The 18,900-nt window shown below is 38.5% G+C and overlaps 1 protein-coding gene across 1 annotated transcript in view; it reads left to right on the top strand.

The window, feature by feature from the left end:
- COL5A2 (collagen type V alpha 2 chain) overlaps positions 1-18,135 on the top strand; it is a 113,941-nt gene extending 95,806 nt beyond the window's left edge. The window contains exons 37-54 of the mRNA XM_087732471.1: positions 8-61; positions 1,107-1,160; positions 1,992-2,099; positions 2,207-2,260; positions 2,462-2,515; positions 3,616-3,777; positions 3,899-4,006; positions 5,005-5,112; positions 5,272-5,325; positions 5,650-5,757; positions 5,871-5,924; positions 8,067-8,174; positions 9,076-9,129; positions 9,841-9,948; positions 12,001-12,292; positions 13,196-13,383; positions 15,292-15,516; positions 16,395-18,135. Of these exons, the coding sequence (XP_087588597.1) occupies positions 8-61; positions 1,107-1,160; positions 1,992-2,099; positions 2,207-2,260; positions 2,462-2,515; positions 3,616-3,777; positions 3,899-4,006; positions 5,005-5,112; positions 5,272-5,325; positions 5,650-5,757; positions 5,871-5,924; positions 8,067-8,174; positions 9,076-9,129; positions 9,841-9,948; positions 12,001-12,292; positions 13,196-13,383; positions 15,292-15,516; positions 16,395-16,541 (2,040 nt within the window). The 3' untranslated portion in view covers positions 16,542-18,135. The remainder of the gene's footprint in view (positions 1-7; positions 62-1,106; positions 1,161-1,991; positions 2,100-2,206; positions 2,261-2,461; positions 2,516-3,615; positions 3,778-3,898; positions 4,007-5,004; positions 5,113-5,271; positions 5,326-5,649; positions 5,758-5,870; positions 5,925-8,066; positions 8,175-9,075; positions 9,130-9,840; positions 9,949-12,000; positions 12,293-13,195; positions 13,384-15,291; positions 15,517-16,394) is intronic.
- Positions 18,136-18,900: the final 765 nt, after the last annotated feature.

Here is an 18,900-nt window from a genome sequence, read left to right as displayed (position 1 = left end):
TTTTAAGGGTGAACCAGGTCCTCGAGGTCTAGTTGGTCCTCCTGGCTCCCGTGGAAACCCTGTGAGTAAACATGTTTGTTTTTTGCCTGACATAAGTTAACAATATCTAACACTGATCCAAACTCCAGGTATTTGTCTCATTTGCTGATATATTTTCCTCTTTTTCTTCCACTTCCTTTGTAGCCAAAATCTGTAGTTCTGTCTCGATGTTGGGCACTTGCAAAACTATTAGCAGATTTTGTTCCTCTGTCCTACACTTGTTTAAGGGCAAACTTTGCAGAGACTTAGCCTCATTTACCTCACTCCTGAAAGTATGCCACCACTTTTAATTGTTTAAATGTTTTAAAAGCATGCCCATACCAGATACTACTGTACATGTACAAATATTTAGATTGACAAAGCACAGAGCTATACCTTAGTTCATATAGCTATGTTAATTCTTGTCATCTCCCGTCTATTTGTAATTTTAAGGATTTTAAGTGTTGACTTTGATTAGGCAATTAGAGGCTAAGCCCTTCTAGATGCTTCATACTGCCTGGAATTGATTATGTCTCTCATAAATCAGAGCAATCTTATTTCCAGTATAAATTGGAACAGCTTCCACCCCTCTAGGGAGTGCTGGAGCTTGGCAGTTTTCAGCTCCTTCTTTTCCAAACAAATGTTGTGTGGAAACCTCGGTTGAAGCAGCTCATAGGCCATTCTGACCTTGTAGAAGAACACATCTTTGAACTACTGTTTCTTTTCCCAGTCTATCTGATTGGAATGATAGGTTGCATAAAGTGTGTCCTCTTCAGCTAATCATGCTGTCTCTGGAAGTGGTTGTGAGCAGAATTTCTCCTACTGCAATTTTAGTGCTTGCCTATGCCTTCCATCTCTAAATTCTGAAAGTTTAAATATAGTCTTGAACACATGGCAAATCTTAATATCGTAGTTAACATTGTTTAATTTGTGATTAAAAGATCATTTGATTCTGATTAATAGAGCAAAAGTACAATCACACTTATGACAGGAAATAGTTAACATCCTTTCTTGTGTATTTAACTGTAAATTATATTGTATATAGAAAAACAGTTGTTAAATACAGTTATTCTAATTTTTTTGACCAGGGTTCCCGAGGAGAAAATGGCCCAACTGGCGCTGTTGGTTTTGCTGGTCCTCCGGTATGTGTTTTGTAACACTAATGGATTTCCTTTAGTCATTCTTAGACCTACTTAGTTTCCTTCGTTATGAATAATACTGCAGTGTCCTGGAACATGAGGCACATTTTTGTTGCAAAAAGAGCTGTTTCTTTTTCCCATCATTATATCAAGTAAAGAAAAGGGCCAATAAATACCCTAGACAGTTGAAAAGTGGTTTTGTTGATAAGATTATGTAATTGTTCACCAGATTTTGTATTTTCATTAATATGCTATGTTGCTCCTTTGAGATTAAAATGAGGCAAGTTATAAAGTGTCATCTACTGAGCGTAGTAAAGATTTGCTCCGTGAGTAGTGAAGGCTGGAATGAGTTGATGGACCAAATGGAAGGTTTGTGAGTTTTCCAGTGAATACCCTAAACTTTCCCACAGCCTAAATATTCTGTTTCAGACCTTTCACAAAGAGTCAGGCACCTGCTTCCCTTGGTGGGAGAAAAAAGACTAGAAAAGACAATGTTAGTTCAGTCCCTTTTGCTTTTAGATATGTAATAGCTGCTGAGGAAAAAAGAGAAAATGTGAAGAAAAGATAAATGTGAGCTAGATAAGAAAACATGTTAAATGGAAATACTGACTTCACAGACTGTTCAGAAGATCTCATCTGTGATCTTCTAAAGACTGTGCTGAACTGTTACGGTTCTCTTGAACTGAACTGTTACGCAAATGCAGTGTTTTCTGGGGTGATTTGTTCTCCTGTTATTTTTTGCCTTCTAGAAATTGCCTACAAAATGACTTTGTTAGGCTGGAAAGATTTGGTATTCTCTGACCTGATGTCTTTTTTGAATATTATTTCTTATAGGGCCCTGATGGTCAGCCAGGTGTGAAAGGTGAACCTGGAGAACCTGGACAGAAAGGAGATGCTGGATCTCCAGGACCACAGGGTCTTGCTGGGTCTCCTGGTCCACCAGTAAGTAGAAATAACATTGTCAGAGAACCAGTGGCATAGGCTGATCTTGCTTATTTAAAATGTTCTGGCTGTTAACTATCACCCCTCTCTTTCTCCTTTTCTCTTAGGGTCCTCCAGGTGTTCCCGGTCTGAAAGGTGGTAGAGGAACTCAGGGTCCACCTGTAAGTAGATTTTATTTTTTGTGACCTGACTGCAGATAATCTAATACTGAACTTTTATGTAATGTGTGTATCATTCCTCATCTCAGCTTGTTTTTCACACGGTCTGTAATTATAACATTTGCTCACTAATTCAGCTGAGAACATTTGAGGTAACCAGTCCTGTATTTCTTTCAATAAAGCTGGCATTAAAATGTTTTTTAGGGTGCTACTGGATTCCCAGGATCTGCTGGAAGAGTTGGGCCTCCAGGACCTACTGTGAGTCAATAGTCATATTCCTCATACATGTGTTTTATAAACTGGTCATTGAAAACCTGAAGACTAAATAAAGCTGGAAAGGCGAAGCAGTGTTTATGGCCTGATGCTATAGAAGAGAACAGTTTTTCAGCACTGACTTCTGTGACTGCATGCTCACATCTGACTTCATTAAATAAAACTTATTAGTCTTGGGCTTTATTCACTGTCAGTGTGCCCAAATTAGTGCAAGGCTTTTCACTGTGTTAAGTAGGCTTTGAGCTGTTCAAGCTGCTCTAATGACTTAATTGCTTACAAGAACAAAACAACAACCTATATCTTCCTATACTTTTTACTTTTTTGTCTCTTCAGTGGTGACTGAAGTTAGGAGAGTTTTTGGAAAAGGAAGAAGCCTCTGCTGGGCTATCTCATCAGTGGACTTAGTCATAAGATCCATTAAAATAAATTCAAAACAAAACGAAATCACAAAATCTCTTATGTCTAAACATTTTCAGAAACACTAAAAAAAAAAATTAGCTGTGGATCAACAAGTGAGGATTCAACTCCACACAGAGGACTGTGTCACTCTCTTCACATGTCTTTTAATGTTTTGATGAGAAAAATAGCTTGCGGTCGTTGTGAGTTTATCAAAAGGTGAAGTTTACGGAAAACATAATATACATGTGAAGTCTTTTAAAAGTATTTGAGAAGTGAACAAAGGTCCATTAAAACACTATTTTTTACCACGTAAATGAAAAGTTTGAATATGGGCTTTAGCTTGATGATATTGGAAAGAATGGGCAAGGGTGAGTTTTCTAGCAGAACTTGTACACCTCAGGTAAAAAAAAAATAAAAAAGAGAGAAACAAAAAAAAAGAGTGTCTTTTAAAGGAGGGAGTTTGGAATTGCAAAGTGGGGGGGTGGAGCTTGGACATAATTTGATGAGATGTTTATTTCATCTCATTTATTTGATCATAAATGAGATTATAATAGCTCTTAGCTCATTCACAGTTTAGGTTTTCCTTAGAGTATGCATATTTATAGTTAATCAAAACACAGTCTTTAGAATTTAATTGTCCTGATCAGAACAGGGTCCAATGTAAGGAGGTGTTTTAATCTTCTTAGGGAGCTCCAGGGCCTGCTGGGCCTATTGGTGAGCCAGGAAAAGAAGGTCCCCCAGGTCTTCGTGGTGATCCTGGTTCTCATGGCCGTGTGGGAGATCGAGGGCCAGCTGGGCCTCCCGGTGGTCCTGGAGACAAGGGTGACGCAGGGGAAGATGGGCAGCCGGTACGTCCTGGTTGATGTTACTAATTCTCCCTAGACCAACTCCTAGGCTTGGTCTCATTGTTATTTACACTTATTGCTCCTGATATGATAGTAACATTGTTTTATCTTTTGTGGATTTCAGGGCCCAGATGGCCCCCCTGGTCCAGCAGGAACTACTGGTCAAAGAGGTATTGTTGGTATGCCAGGACAGCGAGGGGAAAGAGGCATGCCAGGGCTGCCGGGTCCTGCAGTAAGTAACCACCAAGTCAATATGCCACCAGTCTGGCCACTTTCATTGTCTTTGTGGGATTGAGACCGTAGTACCCTGTAGCACAAGGAGAAAGTTGGAAAACTTCAATTGCAGGAGCGAATATAGAGACAATAGTAAATAACTAAATCTCATGCAAATGCATGAGGTGGGAGATTTTGTTTCTGCCACAATGGAAGATCTGAACCTGAATTAAGAGTAAGTGGGTAATAGCATTGAGACTTCTGGCTAAAATGTTCCTACTTGACTTAAAACTAGATCCTTGAAAAAAACAACTCCTGACTTTTCATTTAGGTGCCGAAATGTCACTTGAATGTGAGTAAATACTCTGTAACTGCTATTTCATAAATTGTGAACTACAATCTTCAAAATGGCCATTTGTGTTCTCTTTGCTTTCATGTAGGATTTATAGATATTTATTGGAAAGCCTAATGATCCAGGTGATGAAGTCATTAAATAGAGTATTAGTAAAATGGATAGTATGGAGAATCTGCCATTATCACTGGATCCATAAAGTCAATTTGTAGTTAAAGTTGGCCAGAAATTATTCCAGGCTAACAAGATTTGTTGCTGTTGAGGCAGACAAAAAAAAAAAAAAAATCATGTTACTTGTTTCAAACTGCATCACATTTTTTCCAGAGTCAAAAAGACCTTACCTATTGCAGATAATGCCATCAGACATATTGATATATCAAGGGCATGTGCGCTTAGGGAGTTGCTACTAGGTAGACTAATTTCCAGTGCAGCTACTAGTCAATAAAAGCAACTAACACAATTAAACTGCTTAAAAATACACAGTATATTAAATATATATTAAAAATCTGTTGGAACACTTTCATTAATTATCAGGTTTTGGAAGTTACAAATGTTGATGCTACTTCAGACTGGATTAATGAGTAGTGTTTTGCAGGCAGACAGTTTTTTGTGCTTTCTTTGTTTTGTTATTAAAATTTTGATATGACATTTCTCATCTCTTTTAGGGTACACCAGGAAAACAAGGTCCCACGGGGCCACCTGGTGATAAAGGTCCCCCAGGACCTATTGGCCAGTCAGGTGCCACTGGACCTGTAGGTGAAGCTGGTCCAGAAGTAAGTATTAGAGCCTCATAACATGCAAAAAAAAAGACAGTCTAGTGGTTATTCTCCTCAACTTGAAGTTGGAGGTGGGGAATAACTTTCTAGTTCTTGTTATAGAAATGCAAGATTACAGAGCTGATCAATAGCCCTGTTTTTATTCCATAACTCTAGGGACCTGCTGGTAATGATGGTACTCCTGGACGAGATGGAGCTGTTGGAGAACGTGTAAGAATATATTGTTTTCTTAAGTCACTTCTGGAAATCTCCATTTTATTGTTAATTTATTGTAGATTTTCTCTTCATTCAGTTAACTTGAATGGAGAACTTGTTCTAAAAGTGTATCACAGTTTTGAATAAGTAGTACCTCTCAAAGTTGAGGAAACCTGTCCAAGAACACCTGCCTCCACAAACTCAGACTTGAGTTCTTACAGAAGGAATATCTTTGTAGATTGTAATTGCTAGAAAGTAGATTAGCAATGCTAGAATCCTGTTGCTTTTGGTCTGGTCCAGTCCTCTTTAGATATATAATGTTGAAATCATGTTTTGCAGGGAGATCGTGGTGAACCTGGCCCTGCAGGCTTACCAGGTTCCCCAGGGGGTCCAGGAACTCCAGGTCCTGTTGGCCCTCCAGGAGATGCAGGTCAAAGAGGTGAAACTGTAAGTGACACTTTTTTTCTTTTTTTTTTTTTTTAATACTTTGTTTATCAAAAAATCTATTGTGTATGCTTTTGTGCATTGCTTCACATATCTTCTGTATGCAATCTTTGTAGGGTTCTCGAGGTCCGATGGGTCCCCCAGGTCGTGCAGGAAAAAGAGGTTTGCCTGTAAGTTCTCCATGGGCACTGTGGTTTTATCTGAGATACTTTTTACAGGAAAGCGTAGGAGAAACTGACCCCAAATTAGAATGCTGAACAGGGCTTCAACTTTTAGTGTTCTGACTGCAAGTGGATGCAGGTAGTCTTCTGACCTTCAAAGCTGTCCAAATCTGTTTGAATACACTAGTATTTCTACACTTCCTTTAAAAATACTTCACGGAGAAATAACAAATGCTTTGGAAGCCTCTTTATTTGGAGTGTGTTGCTGTCCAAATGATGATAGGACCTGAGTTAGCAAATGGCTAGAGTCTGTGTTTGGCAATTCAAATAAGGGGTAAAGAAATGAATGGTGAACAAAAGGCAGATTTTTAGATAAAAATGGAAGAAATATAACATAGAATCATAGACTCATAGAATATCCTGAGTTGGAAGGGACCCACAAGGATCATCGAGTCCAACTCCTGTCTCTGCATGGGACAACCCCAAAAATCACACCATATGCCTTACGGCATTGTCCAGTTGCTTCTTGAATGTTATCAGGCTTGGCACCGTGACTACCTCCCGAGGGAGCTTGTTCCAATGCTCCACTAACCTTTGGGTGAAGAACCTTTTCCTAATGTCCAACTTACAACGCCCCTGGCATATCTTCCTGCCATTCCCTAGAGTCCTATCATTGGTCGTCAGGGAGAAGAGATCGGTACCTGCCCCTCTTCCTTCCCTTGGGAAGAAGCTGTAGACCGCGATGAGGTCTCCCCTCAGTGTCCTCTTCTCCAGGCTGAACAGACCAAGTGACTTCAGCCGCTCCTCGTACGGCTTCCCCTCTAAACCCTTCACCATCTTTGTGGCTCTCCTCTGGGCACTCTCTAGTAGCTTCGTATCCTTTTTGTACTGTGGCGCCCAAAACTGCACACAGTACTCAAGATGAGGCTGCACCAGTGCAGAGTAAAGCGGGACAATCACCTCCCTCGACCGGCTGGCAATACAGTGCTTGGTGCACCCCAGGACACAGTTGGCCCTCCTGGCTGCCAGGGCACACTGCTGGCTCATGTTCAACTTGCTGTTGACCAGAACCCCCAGATCCCTCTCCACAGGGCTGCTCTCCAGCCTCTCGTTCCCCAGTCTGTATGTACATCCAGGGTTGCCATGTCCCAGGTGTAAAATCCGGCACTTGCTCTTGTTAAACTTCATACGGTTGGTGATTGCCCAGAAATCACCTGTTCCAATGAAACTGCCTCATTCAAGTCAAGAGATTGTGACTTTAGTCCAAATGGAAAAAAAAAAAACCCAAAACACATCTTTTCGTGTTACATTACTCTTTTACAGTCCAAGCTTGGAACAAAAATTTAATTGCAAACTTGGGAAATTCAAAAGAATGTTGTCCTGTCCCTAAGCAGATGTCATATGAGAGGCAGGAAAAGTTTATTGGGTAGTTAGTGATAATGATGCCATTGATAAACTATTTGGAATCTGGCATTGAGAAATTTAGCGTGCAATTTGGGCTGAGAAATATAGAATTGAAAGCAGAAGCCATTTTTTCCAAAAATTCTTGAATTAGCATGAAAAGTTTGAAACTATCAAAAATACCACGAATGAAATTGTGATGGTAATAGAACCAAGCTATTTGTACTGGGAAGTCTGAATGTTGTTGTCTGTAGTTAGGCAATGTAAGTTCAGTTGTACTTTAATCATAGTGAAGGTGAAAAGAGCTGTGAGAAGTAAAGATGCAACATGGAGGATTTCATACTGAAAATACATTTTATCATTATGAGTCGGCACGAGATCCACAATATTTCAATCTCATCTATGAAAATAATTTGCAATATCCAGTAAGGCAAAGAAATTTCTCAATCTTAACAATTTTGTTATGTAAATTATTTAGTATTGTTATTACAGGAGTTTTTTGACTGTATTATGAAGCTAAATAGACTAAACTTACCACAACTATGATTAAGCACAACACAATTTTCTGTAATTATTTACTTATTCTTTGGTAGAAAATTAAGATTCTTGGAGCTGCCCCAGCATCACCTTCTTTCTAGCTTTAGAAGTGAAGGAGGTCTAAATGCAGTATCTAAAAGCAAATGAGGGGTTTTTGAGTTTGGGGTTTTTTTTCCAGTTCAGAATTTTACATTTCATCACTGATATTTACAGGGTCCCCAAGGACCTCGTGGTGACAAAGGTGACAATGGAGATCGAGGTGATAGGGGCCAGAAAGGACACAGGGGTTTCACTGGGCTTCAAGGTCTTCCTGGTCCTCCTGTAAGTTGTTCTGTTTTTACTATAATTTTATTTCCTTCATAGTTAAATAATGTATCAGGAACATAGTTATTTAAAATGAGAAAAAAGAAAACATGAGTTATTTTTTTCCCACAAGGTGTTTGTGAGTGGCCTGGCTGTCTGTACTTGCTAATATTTTTAATGCAATTTTACAATACTATTGCCCGATGAGGTAAACCTGTGCTTTGCAAGATCTGTGTTCTACTCTTGTTCCATTTGTGCCAGTCCTGCAGTGACCGATCACTGGCAATCTATGACCTGTCAGCACAAGACGATAACAAAAGTTGATAGTTTCAGATAAGCACATTAGGGTGTGAAATGCTTTTTGCCAGTGTTTGAACTCTTTACAGTTAAGGAATCAAATGCAAAATCCCATGAGGACTGTGATAGTATCTCTTGCTAATATTTGCAAGAACTTCATGATTTCAGTGGCAATCGAATGGAAATGCCATGCAAAACTTATTTTTTTTACATTTGTTCACTGATCCTGTGCAAGAGCTGGAAGTTTCAACATGCAGGAAAAGAGTCAACAAAGAAACCCAACACCCAAAGCATCTTTCCACTTCATAATAGTGTTGTCAGTTACTCTTTTGTAAGCCAGTCTGATTCTAAATGTCATGAAAGCAAGGCTTTTCTGCAGAAAGAACTATATATAGCCAAGGACCAGTAAATTCTATTAATCTAAATTGTGATTACAGTTGTTACTCTGTGACAAAAGAGAACAATAGAATGAAAATGAATCGTAAGAGGGAAAGGTACTACCCATTGTTAATATGTATTATAATCCTATTCATACAGACTTGTGTGTATCACACACTAATTCTTCAAAACTAAAGGAATGTGCTTTAAATGTCATAATGATACGATAATTTCTTCTTTTTAGGGTCCTATTGGTGAACAGGGCAGTCCTGGCATTCCAGGTCCATTTGGTCCTCGGGTGAGTGTAATGTTTCAGGCTTAAGGTTTTTCTTGCTTGTTTTTTTCCACAATCAGATTTCTATTTCTGCTTCACTTTTATTTCACTGGCTTTTATTGACTTCAGTATCATGTGGTGATTACCCTACTGTCTTTTGCTGAGAGACATTACTTTGTTTAATATAGTAAAGCTTTGACATAAGTGTAGTTTATAGCTAGATAAAAAGGTCAGTTCAGAATAGCTACAGGGCTACAGTCTCCTTTTACAGACATTTTTGCTGCAGCTAATGCAGAGCCATTTATGTGGCAGCTCTGCTAATTGCTACTCTGCCTTTCATACCCCCATGTATGTCATTCATCCAAAAGTAAAGGAGAATCGTGACTCCCTTGGATGTTCCCACGTGACAGTATATCTCTGAGTCTGCATACATGTGGGTGTACAGCAGCTACTCCAGTCTGTGTAGCACCTGGAATTGAACCCACTTAAATGGTTTAGGAAAAAACATACAGCTGATCCAAGGTATATTGGCTGAGGTGATTGACTTCAGAAGAACAGCATTGAAACTGCCTTCTTACTTTTAGAGAAGAAGAAAAAGGGTGATTTTTAAAAGTTTGGTGATAGACACAAATAATTGGATTGCTTCCTGAAAAGATATTGCTTGTAAAGGGCTGTTTTGTATAACTTTGTTATTAAAAGCTAAAATACATTCCTTCTTTCTCTTATATTTTCTAGGGTCCTCCAGGTCCAGTTGGTCCTTCTGGCAAAGATGGAAGTCCTGGCCCACTTGGGCCAATTGGGCCTCCCGGTGTTAGAGGGAGTGTAGGAGAAGCTGGACCTGAGGTAAGTTAATGGGAATATGGAGGGAAAAGGTTACCTTCAAATAATGAGATTTTTTACAGTCCATTGCATCACTTTCTCAAACAGCCATGTGTTCAAGACAAATTGTAACATTTGATACAGTTTCTGCAACAAATAGCCAGGGTAACTGTGTATTGAAAGGGCTCATTTCTTACTCATTTTCATCTTCTGGACCTGTGACGATCCCAGTCTCGTCCACCTATGCTCTCCTTAGGCCAACCTGGGGCTACTTCTGCAATTAGCTGACTGGATCGTGCTGGATCTGCAGTTCAACATGGTTATCTGGCAAGTTGGGTCCTAAAACCTCAGGCCTCAGCATAGGTCAGTAGGTGTATCTGGAACCAGCAGTAGTACAAAGTCAGTAGGCCCACAAAGATGACACTGAATTAGAACAGCCATGTGACTGATTGCCAGGAGCATACTCCATCATGCCTTGCGTTAAGGAAATCCTTCAGTCCAAATGAACAGCCCAAACTCTAACACTCAGCTCAGCTGACCTTCAGCCTGATCTGAGGTTTACAGACATCAGCCGTGAGCTGATTCGCAACTAGTGAAAATTAGTTTGACCATTTTAGAAAAAGTGCTAAACCTTTGCTAGACACCCCAGGCATATTCCACATTTACCAATTCGCAATGCTCTAAGTCATAAAATGTAAGTTATGCTAGCCTAAGGAAGACAAGTTAGAAAATTAGAGGGATTTGAGAATAGGGCGATCTGGGTGATCACATGAAGAATTAAAAGACTGGTATTGCTTATTTTGGGGAAGAAGTGGAAGAGGTGAAATAAAGGTGGAATAAAATAATGGGCAAGACAGAGAAGGCAGCTTCTGCTGTTTTTCTGTCTTGTAAGACATGGTGTTTCCTGTGTTTATCATGTGCTAATATTCACCCTACTTCATTTGAATTTCTGCCAATTACCAGTATCTCCGCTTCTGCTGAGGCACCAAGACTTGAATGAATAGTCTATGGTAGAGCGTAAGAATGTAACGTGTATCCAGATCCTTCATCTGTGTGATGAGACTGTACAAGAAATATCGCATACCTGTAACTTTAGTTTTGCTTTCCATGATGGCTTCCTGCAATTATAAGTTGGAACCACAAAGCAAGAAATAAATAAAAGTTAAGATTTCATTTGTCAGATGCAGCATGCATTAGTTTGAGTGTGTGCTCTGTAGTAAACATTTGGAGCACTAGTTGTGACTTCTGAAGTAATTACTCTCAAAGGAAATGCCACGTTCTGATGTACCATCTTACGCACCAGAGCATCAAACTTACAATGAAGGTATGCTACAGACTTTCTGCTGCCAAAGAAGAGCTGGCAGAGCCTGCAGGTGGAGATATGTTTATTAACAGATACATTCTGTCTCAAGACTCACTTACCTCCCCAAGTGTCACAATTCAGGTTGACAGAAGGATCTCACAGCCAGTCATTCAGGAAAGCATACGTAGTCAGGAAAACACCTGCTCTGCCAAGTAAGGATGATGTAGATTGTGTCTCACATACCTCTGGCCAGAAAGCTCAGCACTGTGCAGGATAAATGTAAAGATATTTCTAGTACCAAATTTTCCATCCAGGCTTTACTAAATTGAAAATGTGCCTGAAGCATCTCAGGGGAAGTAGGAATTTTAAATTGCTCTCAAAATCACTTACAGCTGTTGGGAATTTTAAGAAATAAAGTTATTAGGCAGGGATTTGAACCAGGAGGGACAGATGACTTAAAAAATGGAATAAGGTGGCCATTCCTTGATGACTTTTTCCAGCTGTTAAGTCTGAAATCAGGAGTAAGAAAAAGTTGAGCAAGGTATTAAAACAGGCAGAGAGGGCATGAAGCAGAGAGAATACCTCACATGCAGTTCTAACCCCTGTTCCTGGAAATATGAAATGTTTATCTGTATCTGAATTTTCCCTGCGCATTAGGGTGACTGGCCGTGAAGTTTTGCTTTTTTAGTGGCTGGCTTTGCTATCATGTTGCATAGTATTTATTCTGCTGTGCATCTGTTGCCTTTCTTTTTTTTTTTTTTTTTTAACCTTAGGGTCCGCCAGGTGATCCTGGCCCTCCTGGCCCTCCAGGACCTCCAGGCCATCTCACTGCTGCCATTGGTGACATTATGGGACACTATGATGATGCTATGGCAGATCCACTACCAGAGTTTACTGAAGATGAAGCAGTCCCAGACGACCATAATAAAACGGACCCAGGAGTCCATGCCACACTGAAGTCACTGAGCAGCCAGATTGAGACTATGCGCAGCCCAGATGGTTCAAAGAAACACCCAGCACGGACTTGTGATGACCTGAAGCTGTGCCACCCATCCAAGAAGAGCGGTGCGTGTAAACACACCATCTCCTTTATGTACCATATGATTCCGTCTTATTTCCCGTAGATACTTGGTCACTGGAAAAAATGTGTAATATAGATTTTGATGGTCTAAATTGACATTCACGCTAGGAGTTTGAAAACTTCTTCTTGCCAATGAAGTATATATTCTAATGTATCCCATATTTATTTATTCAGTATTTATTCAGATATATTTTAAAATCTGAAATATTTTATATTTCCATGGAACACTACTTCTGAAAGTGTTTTCACCATGGAGTATTGCTATTAGCTCAAAACGTTACCTGTGGGCTGATAACCTGTAAGTGTTTTCCATCCAGAATTCTCTGCTGCTGCTCCATGGTGGCAATTTGTAGGTGGTAATGCGCTAATGTGCCATTTAGGACTTTCCCTAATTTATATGGATTACCAGTGATAGAACAGACTGGAAGGTAGAGATAATTTGTGGCAGGCCTTACCAGCTTTTTCCCTGTTTCCTGAAACTTTGCCTCCAACATCAACATTAGAAACTTTGCCTCCAACATCAGCATTAGGAGGGGCTGCCATTGGTTTCTCTTATGTAGGGAAAACTGTCTTCTAGCCATTGGGTGTTCTTTATGCACTTGGAGCATCCAGGAACTTTGCAATGGATTTAAACAACCTTAACCTTAAACAACTTGCAAGTCTGCATTCCCCAGTTTTGAAATATTTGAAATACTGATCAGCTTGTATCTTGAAGTAACATTATAGTGTATACCTGATGCACACATCAAAACATGCATCAGATTATGTGAAATATATGCCTGTTTTCCTTGTGTTTTGTACTGTCATGACATACTTCTGCTTATATCTCCCCAGTTATTTCAAGAATCCTAAGAATGTAATGCAATGACATTTTATTTTCTTTGTAGGTGAATATTGGATTGATCCTAACCAGGGATGTGTTGAAGATGCTATAAAAGTATATTGCAACATGGAAACTGGAGAGACCTGTATTTCTGCAAACCCGTCTACTATACCACGTAAAACATGGTGGGCCAGCAGGTCATCTGACGTAAAGCCCATTTGGTATGGCCTTGATATGAACAGGGGATCACAGGTAACTAAATATATTTAACGTCAAGAACTGACTTCCGTGAAACTTGTTTCCTTCTGGTTTAGAACTTCATCTGCTATTCTGAGCAGATTCTGCAACAGTCAGAACAGTATAACCATTGATTGACTGGCTTATATTCAACTGGTTGTTATCATACAGTAATTATAGGAAAGAGCTGGGAGAAAAAAATACAAGTGCATCTAAGGCAGGATTGGCTATAAGTATACCATTGCTGGAAGAGATTTATTTCTCTTGATCCCAAAAACTTCTTCTCTAGCAGTCTACTTCAGTAACTCACTACCCTTGTCCTTAAAAAGTATACATTTATCTTAATATATGATTTAAATCACTGCTGTTCTAATTGAATTCTACCCTTTTTTTCCAAAAGCTCTTCACTGCTAAAAAATACAAAGCTTACTTTATTAATCCTCCCAGCTAATCTGTTTTTTAAAAAAGTATGGTTGTTATCATACGTGTCAGAATGCTCCATGCAGAATGCATCAGTCTGCAGGCAGACAAAAATTCCACTCTTAGCTTTCTGTCGGGTTTTCCCTTTGTGGTAACTTCTAAAAGCAGGCTCAATGATCCTGCCAAATAACAGAAGTTTATGCTATGTGAAGTATATAACTAAGTAACAAGCTTTTGCCATTTTTATTCCTAGTTCATCAAATCAAAAGCACAGAAAATATTTTCAGTTGTTATTTCACAGGAAGTAATTAAAGATCTTTAAAATAAGTATTTGGTGTGTAAAAATAATAGTGCTGTTATCAGTTGGATTCCTGATGACAGTTCAGAACCTCAACAATTGAGAACAGATGTGATATTGATTGCTTTTATTGAGATGCTCTCGCTTATTATTAAATTCAGGAGAACTTGCCATGACCCAAGATGTCACAGTTGACATTTAGCTGCCTGCAGAGCTACACGTAGGGTTTTTGTAAGTCAGATGTGCTTTGGAGGAAGAAATTATCATCAGGAATACTATAAAAGGATATTTCATTTTTGAAAACACTGTCAGATTTGATAACTAACAGTATGAGCTGTGTAATAGTCATGTGCACTCCTTACAGATTCTAAATAATAAATATGTCCGGGATTGCTGAACAGAGATAACATGTTTTGTAAAAAATGACAGTGTCAGTGCATAAGACTTTCTTTTTTCTTCACCAGTTTCAGAGAAATGTATACATTTTTAGTCGTTGGTGACTTTTTTTTTTTTTCCCCCAATGATTCACAAAGCATGAATAACATGAAACCTGCACAGGTAGGGAAAACATCTCAGGAATTTTAGAATTTTTGTTATTGGTAGAAAAATCGGTTCTGGTTTTTATAGAAACAGTGGCACATTGTAAAATATTTTTCAAACCTCTGTGTAAGTTAATTAGTTGATAAAGTCCATATGAAAATCTATAGTTATTTTTATATAGTCAAACTTTCTGACTGTTAGTGATGCTTCTAAATACAATACAAAGCCCATAGAAAACAAGCTGCAACGTAGCAGGTACACTGTAAAAGGGGTTTCCGTGCTTGACGTTTCTTATCTAGTTTGAGGTTGCTCTAATGCACTAATTCATATATAAGGTTTAGCTCCTACTGAATCCCTTTCTGAAAGAAGGCAGAATTAATTCCAGAACTTGGCATGTCTGTGGAGACCCAACTGCCTTTCAGTCTTTCAGCTGCAAAGCTTTACGGTCAAAATTCTGCAAAATGGTCCCTGCTACAGGATGCCGAGGTTTCTTTGTCCTCAACTGGCAGCAAACGACAAAAGAAACCATTCTTAGATTTTATGTAATAGGGCTCCTGCTAGTCATGTCTGGAAAGGGTTATGATAATGGCAGATGTTTCTAAAATTCATGAACTATTAATGAATTTTCATGTAATGTATGTTGATATGTTTCTTTATCTTCACAGTTTGTGTACGGGGATACAGCTGTCACTCAGATGACATTCCTGCGCCTCCTATCAAAGGAAGCTTCCCAGAATATCACTTACCTTTGTAAAAACAGTGTTGGGTACATGGATGATCAGACTAAGAACCTGAAAAAAGCTGTAATTCTGAAAGGGGCCAATGACCTGGAGATCAAAGCAGAGGGGAACAGCCGATTCAGATACACTGTTCTGCATGACAGCTGTTCTGTAAGTTTAGGGATTTTGTCATTTGTTATGGAGACAAAGGACTTTTGTCTTCTAATGGTTTCAGTTCTTCCTTGATTTAGAAAAAAATCCATAGAATGGGGTAATTAAAATGCTGCAGAATTTCACCCTAAATTGTAGAAGTAACTGATCAAATAGGTATTTTACTACAATTCTAGCTTCACATAATAGAAGCCCGCACTAGAGGATATTTACAAATTACTAGTTATTAGTGAGCATACGTAACTTGCCATTTTGCATTTTCCAGTATTTGTGTACCTCTGTGTGGAGTCACACAAAGGGGTCAGATAACCTCAAGCATTTGTCTGCCAGATGGGTAAGATTATTGCAGCAATACACTGGAGGAAACGCATTGGTACTATGACTGACTGAGTTGGAAAGGAAAATGTTCCCCCAAAAAATTCTTAGTGGGCATAAAACCCAGCAAGTAGTAAATCTTTCCTGTTCATTAGCATTCTCAGCCAAGTCCAAGATACTGGCAAAATATTTCTAAAATTAGTTTTGCACTTGAAATAAGTTAGAGTATGCTCTGTGCTTTAAAGTAATATAGCCCAAGAATATCTATGCAGGCACATATTAACACATAGAGAAGAATTTCATAATATAAAGAAAAATCAGTCCAGCTCAAGGGGGAAATCCTGCCGTGTCAATCTGACAGGTCTGTTCATCAGTGTAAAAGCAAGATATATACATTTTAAAATAACCAAGGTGCAGTACAGGCAGAGGTGTGTTGCTCAGTGAAGATACAGTGAGATCCTTCTGAACTACCAGACAGCTGACTCGCCAGCTGGAATTTAGGCTGTTTCTGACGTGAGCTCTGGCCTAAGTTTTTCTTTTTTTTTTTTTTTTCTCTCCTCCAGAAACGTAATGGGAACGTGGGCAAGACTGTCTTTGAGTACAGAACACAAAATGTGGCACGCTTACCTATCATAGATATTGCACCGGTGGACATTGGTAGTACCGACCAGGAATTTGGAATTGAAATTGGGCCAGTTTGCTTTGTGTAAGAGGAAGGGGGGAAATAAACACACTACCCAGCAACAGCAGCAATTAAACACGTGAACTTAGACTGATTGAAGTTAATCCTGAGACTCTTGAAGTAATGGCTGATATTGGATCAGCATTGTATATACGGTTCTTTTTAAATGCCCAGCCTCCTTTTGAATATTTATTTTACTTACAAACCTTCCGTTTTAAATGATCGAAACCAACTTTTTAGTACAATTTTAAGAGGATTGATGACCACCTTTTAAAAGTAATATGAATCTTTTTCCTCGCTTTTGTTTCAAATTATTTTGACATTTACAGATATTCAAAATAGATAGTTTTAATGTGGGACTATGTAAAGCTCTAAGGATTATTTCTTTTGCTTGGATGCATACTGAATAACAGAAAAGTAGAGCACTTTTGTGAACCGTTGGCTATATTTCAATCATACCTACTTCCTCAACCCCAGTTTGTCTTCCTGTGGTTGCCAGTATGATAGTCATGAACAGAAATCTATGTCTTCTGTAGAAGAAAATCTCTTCAGACAAGATCATCTTAATTTGGCATTGTCTTTCCTGCACTTTCCTATGTAATAGTCTGCTCAGAAGAGTATTCTATAGCCATGATTAATTTATGAAGTAAAAATACTACTGGGGTAAATATGAGTTTTCAATAGGGGTGTCCCATATCTTAAATTTTAAGGCCAGACTTCACTTCTCACAATGTATCTGTGTAATTCTATTAAATTGTCCTTAATCTTCAAAGTACATCTTAAACCCAATACTTGTTGATTTTCCAATACTTGCCCATCTAAGAAGCCATTACACATCAAATTATAAAGATGTCTTATATATGGTGCCAATTTATGTATGTTGCAAATCATTCACATGTATACCAGACCAATTGCTAATAAAGAGAAAGAAAGTTTAAAAATTAATTAATTATTTTTAGCTGACATCCAGACATGCATCACCAGTAATTTGACTTATTGGCCTTGAGTTGTCAAGGCAAGAAAGTTCCATCATTTCTTAGCATGAGCTACCTCATCTCTGGAAGTTGGGATGCATTTAATATTCCTATTTTTATTTTAGATGTTAAAAGGTGCTATGCTTCTGTTGTTATTTCAAGAAAGGAGATAGGCAGGGCAAAAACAGCAAAAAAATGATGGTGCTAAATGACTCTGTAGAAGGCTGATGAAATAAAGACACCTACTGTCTGTCATTTTCAGAGCTTAGCTGTTAGGCTTATGGTGTTTGAGAGAACTATGTTACAGTGCATTTATTTGTTGGTCATACAGTATATAGAATGTTTTGTACCACTAACATGCTTTATTTTGTGAAGTATGTGGGTACAAACTTACTTAGGTTTTTTTTGTTTCTTTATTGCATCTGTGCTCTCCACGTTTTTTTGTTTGTTCCTTAAAAAAAAAAATAAACAGCTGGGGCCATCCCTAAAGAAAGTCATGCACATAGCTTTATTCATGTATCTTTGCAAAGCATTTAATTAAATACATGCTTCTCGCTATGTAAGTGGTTTCCTTTTTGTAGAATTCCTTCCAGTGTGTCCCATATCAGTTCATTTCCAGGAAATTAAAAATAGAAGTATTTACTTTTATTTTGTTGCTATTTGAATAACTCATTTGCAATGCATTCTCCTGAAGTATTTTACACAGAGGACTATAAAGGTATTTTGAATAATGCCCTCTTTGTGCCAGTTTTTACAAGAGAGGTGTCAATTTGTATGAAGTAGTCACCTGCAGTCCTATTAAAGCTACCTAACTAGTATTGTTTGAGACTCCAGAGAAAGAGAATTTTTATTCAAGACTGAATAAAATGTGACTTAGCCAATTCCCAGTGTCACTGTAAGTTATCGCTGATAGAAAACAGTTTCTGGACAAGCCATAAAGTTGCATTGTAACAAGGCAGGCAAGAATTTACATTCCATTCCTCCTTCTGAAAGGGTAGGAGCTTTGCAATTTTCCAGGTTGTCCATATGCATGTCCATACAGGGTAAGTAGGGAAGTTGACAGGTTCACACTGACATTATCTGTTTACTTTTATTACCTAAGCAGGAACTCTATGATTTGTTTTTACTAGCATGAAATAATTTCTATAAATATGTGACCCATGAGTTAGCTTATCATATTGGATCCTTGAGAAGTTTTAGATAATGTTACTTTCACTGAATAACCTGAGGTGTAATGGCTCGCTCCAACACATTCATGTAAAGGTAGATATCCAGTGGCTGTGACCATACCTCCACAGAACATTTATCCAGATGCACAAAATAAACAACATTTGGAGTATAGATGCATGTTTGAAAGTTACTTTTAATCTCCAGTTTTCATCAGCAGAGTATTATAATCCATGATTAGTATAA

This window comes from Nipponia nippon, unplaced genomic scaffold (assembly GCF_047370975.1).
Source record: "Nipponia nippon isolate SJK-2023a ecotype South Korea unplaced genomic scaffold, ASM4737097v1 scaffold_5, whole genome shotgun sequence".
Classification (NCBI taxonomy): domain Eukaryota; kingdom Metazoa; phylum Chordata; class Aves; order Pelecaniformes; family Threskiornithidae; genus Nipponia; species Nipponia nippon.
This window is presented reverse-complemented; position numbering and strand designations above follow the sequence as displayed.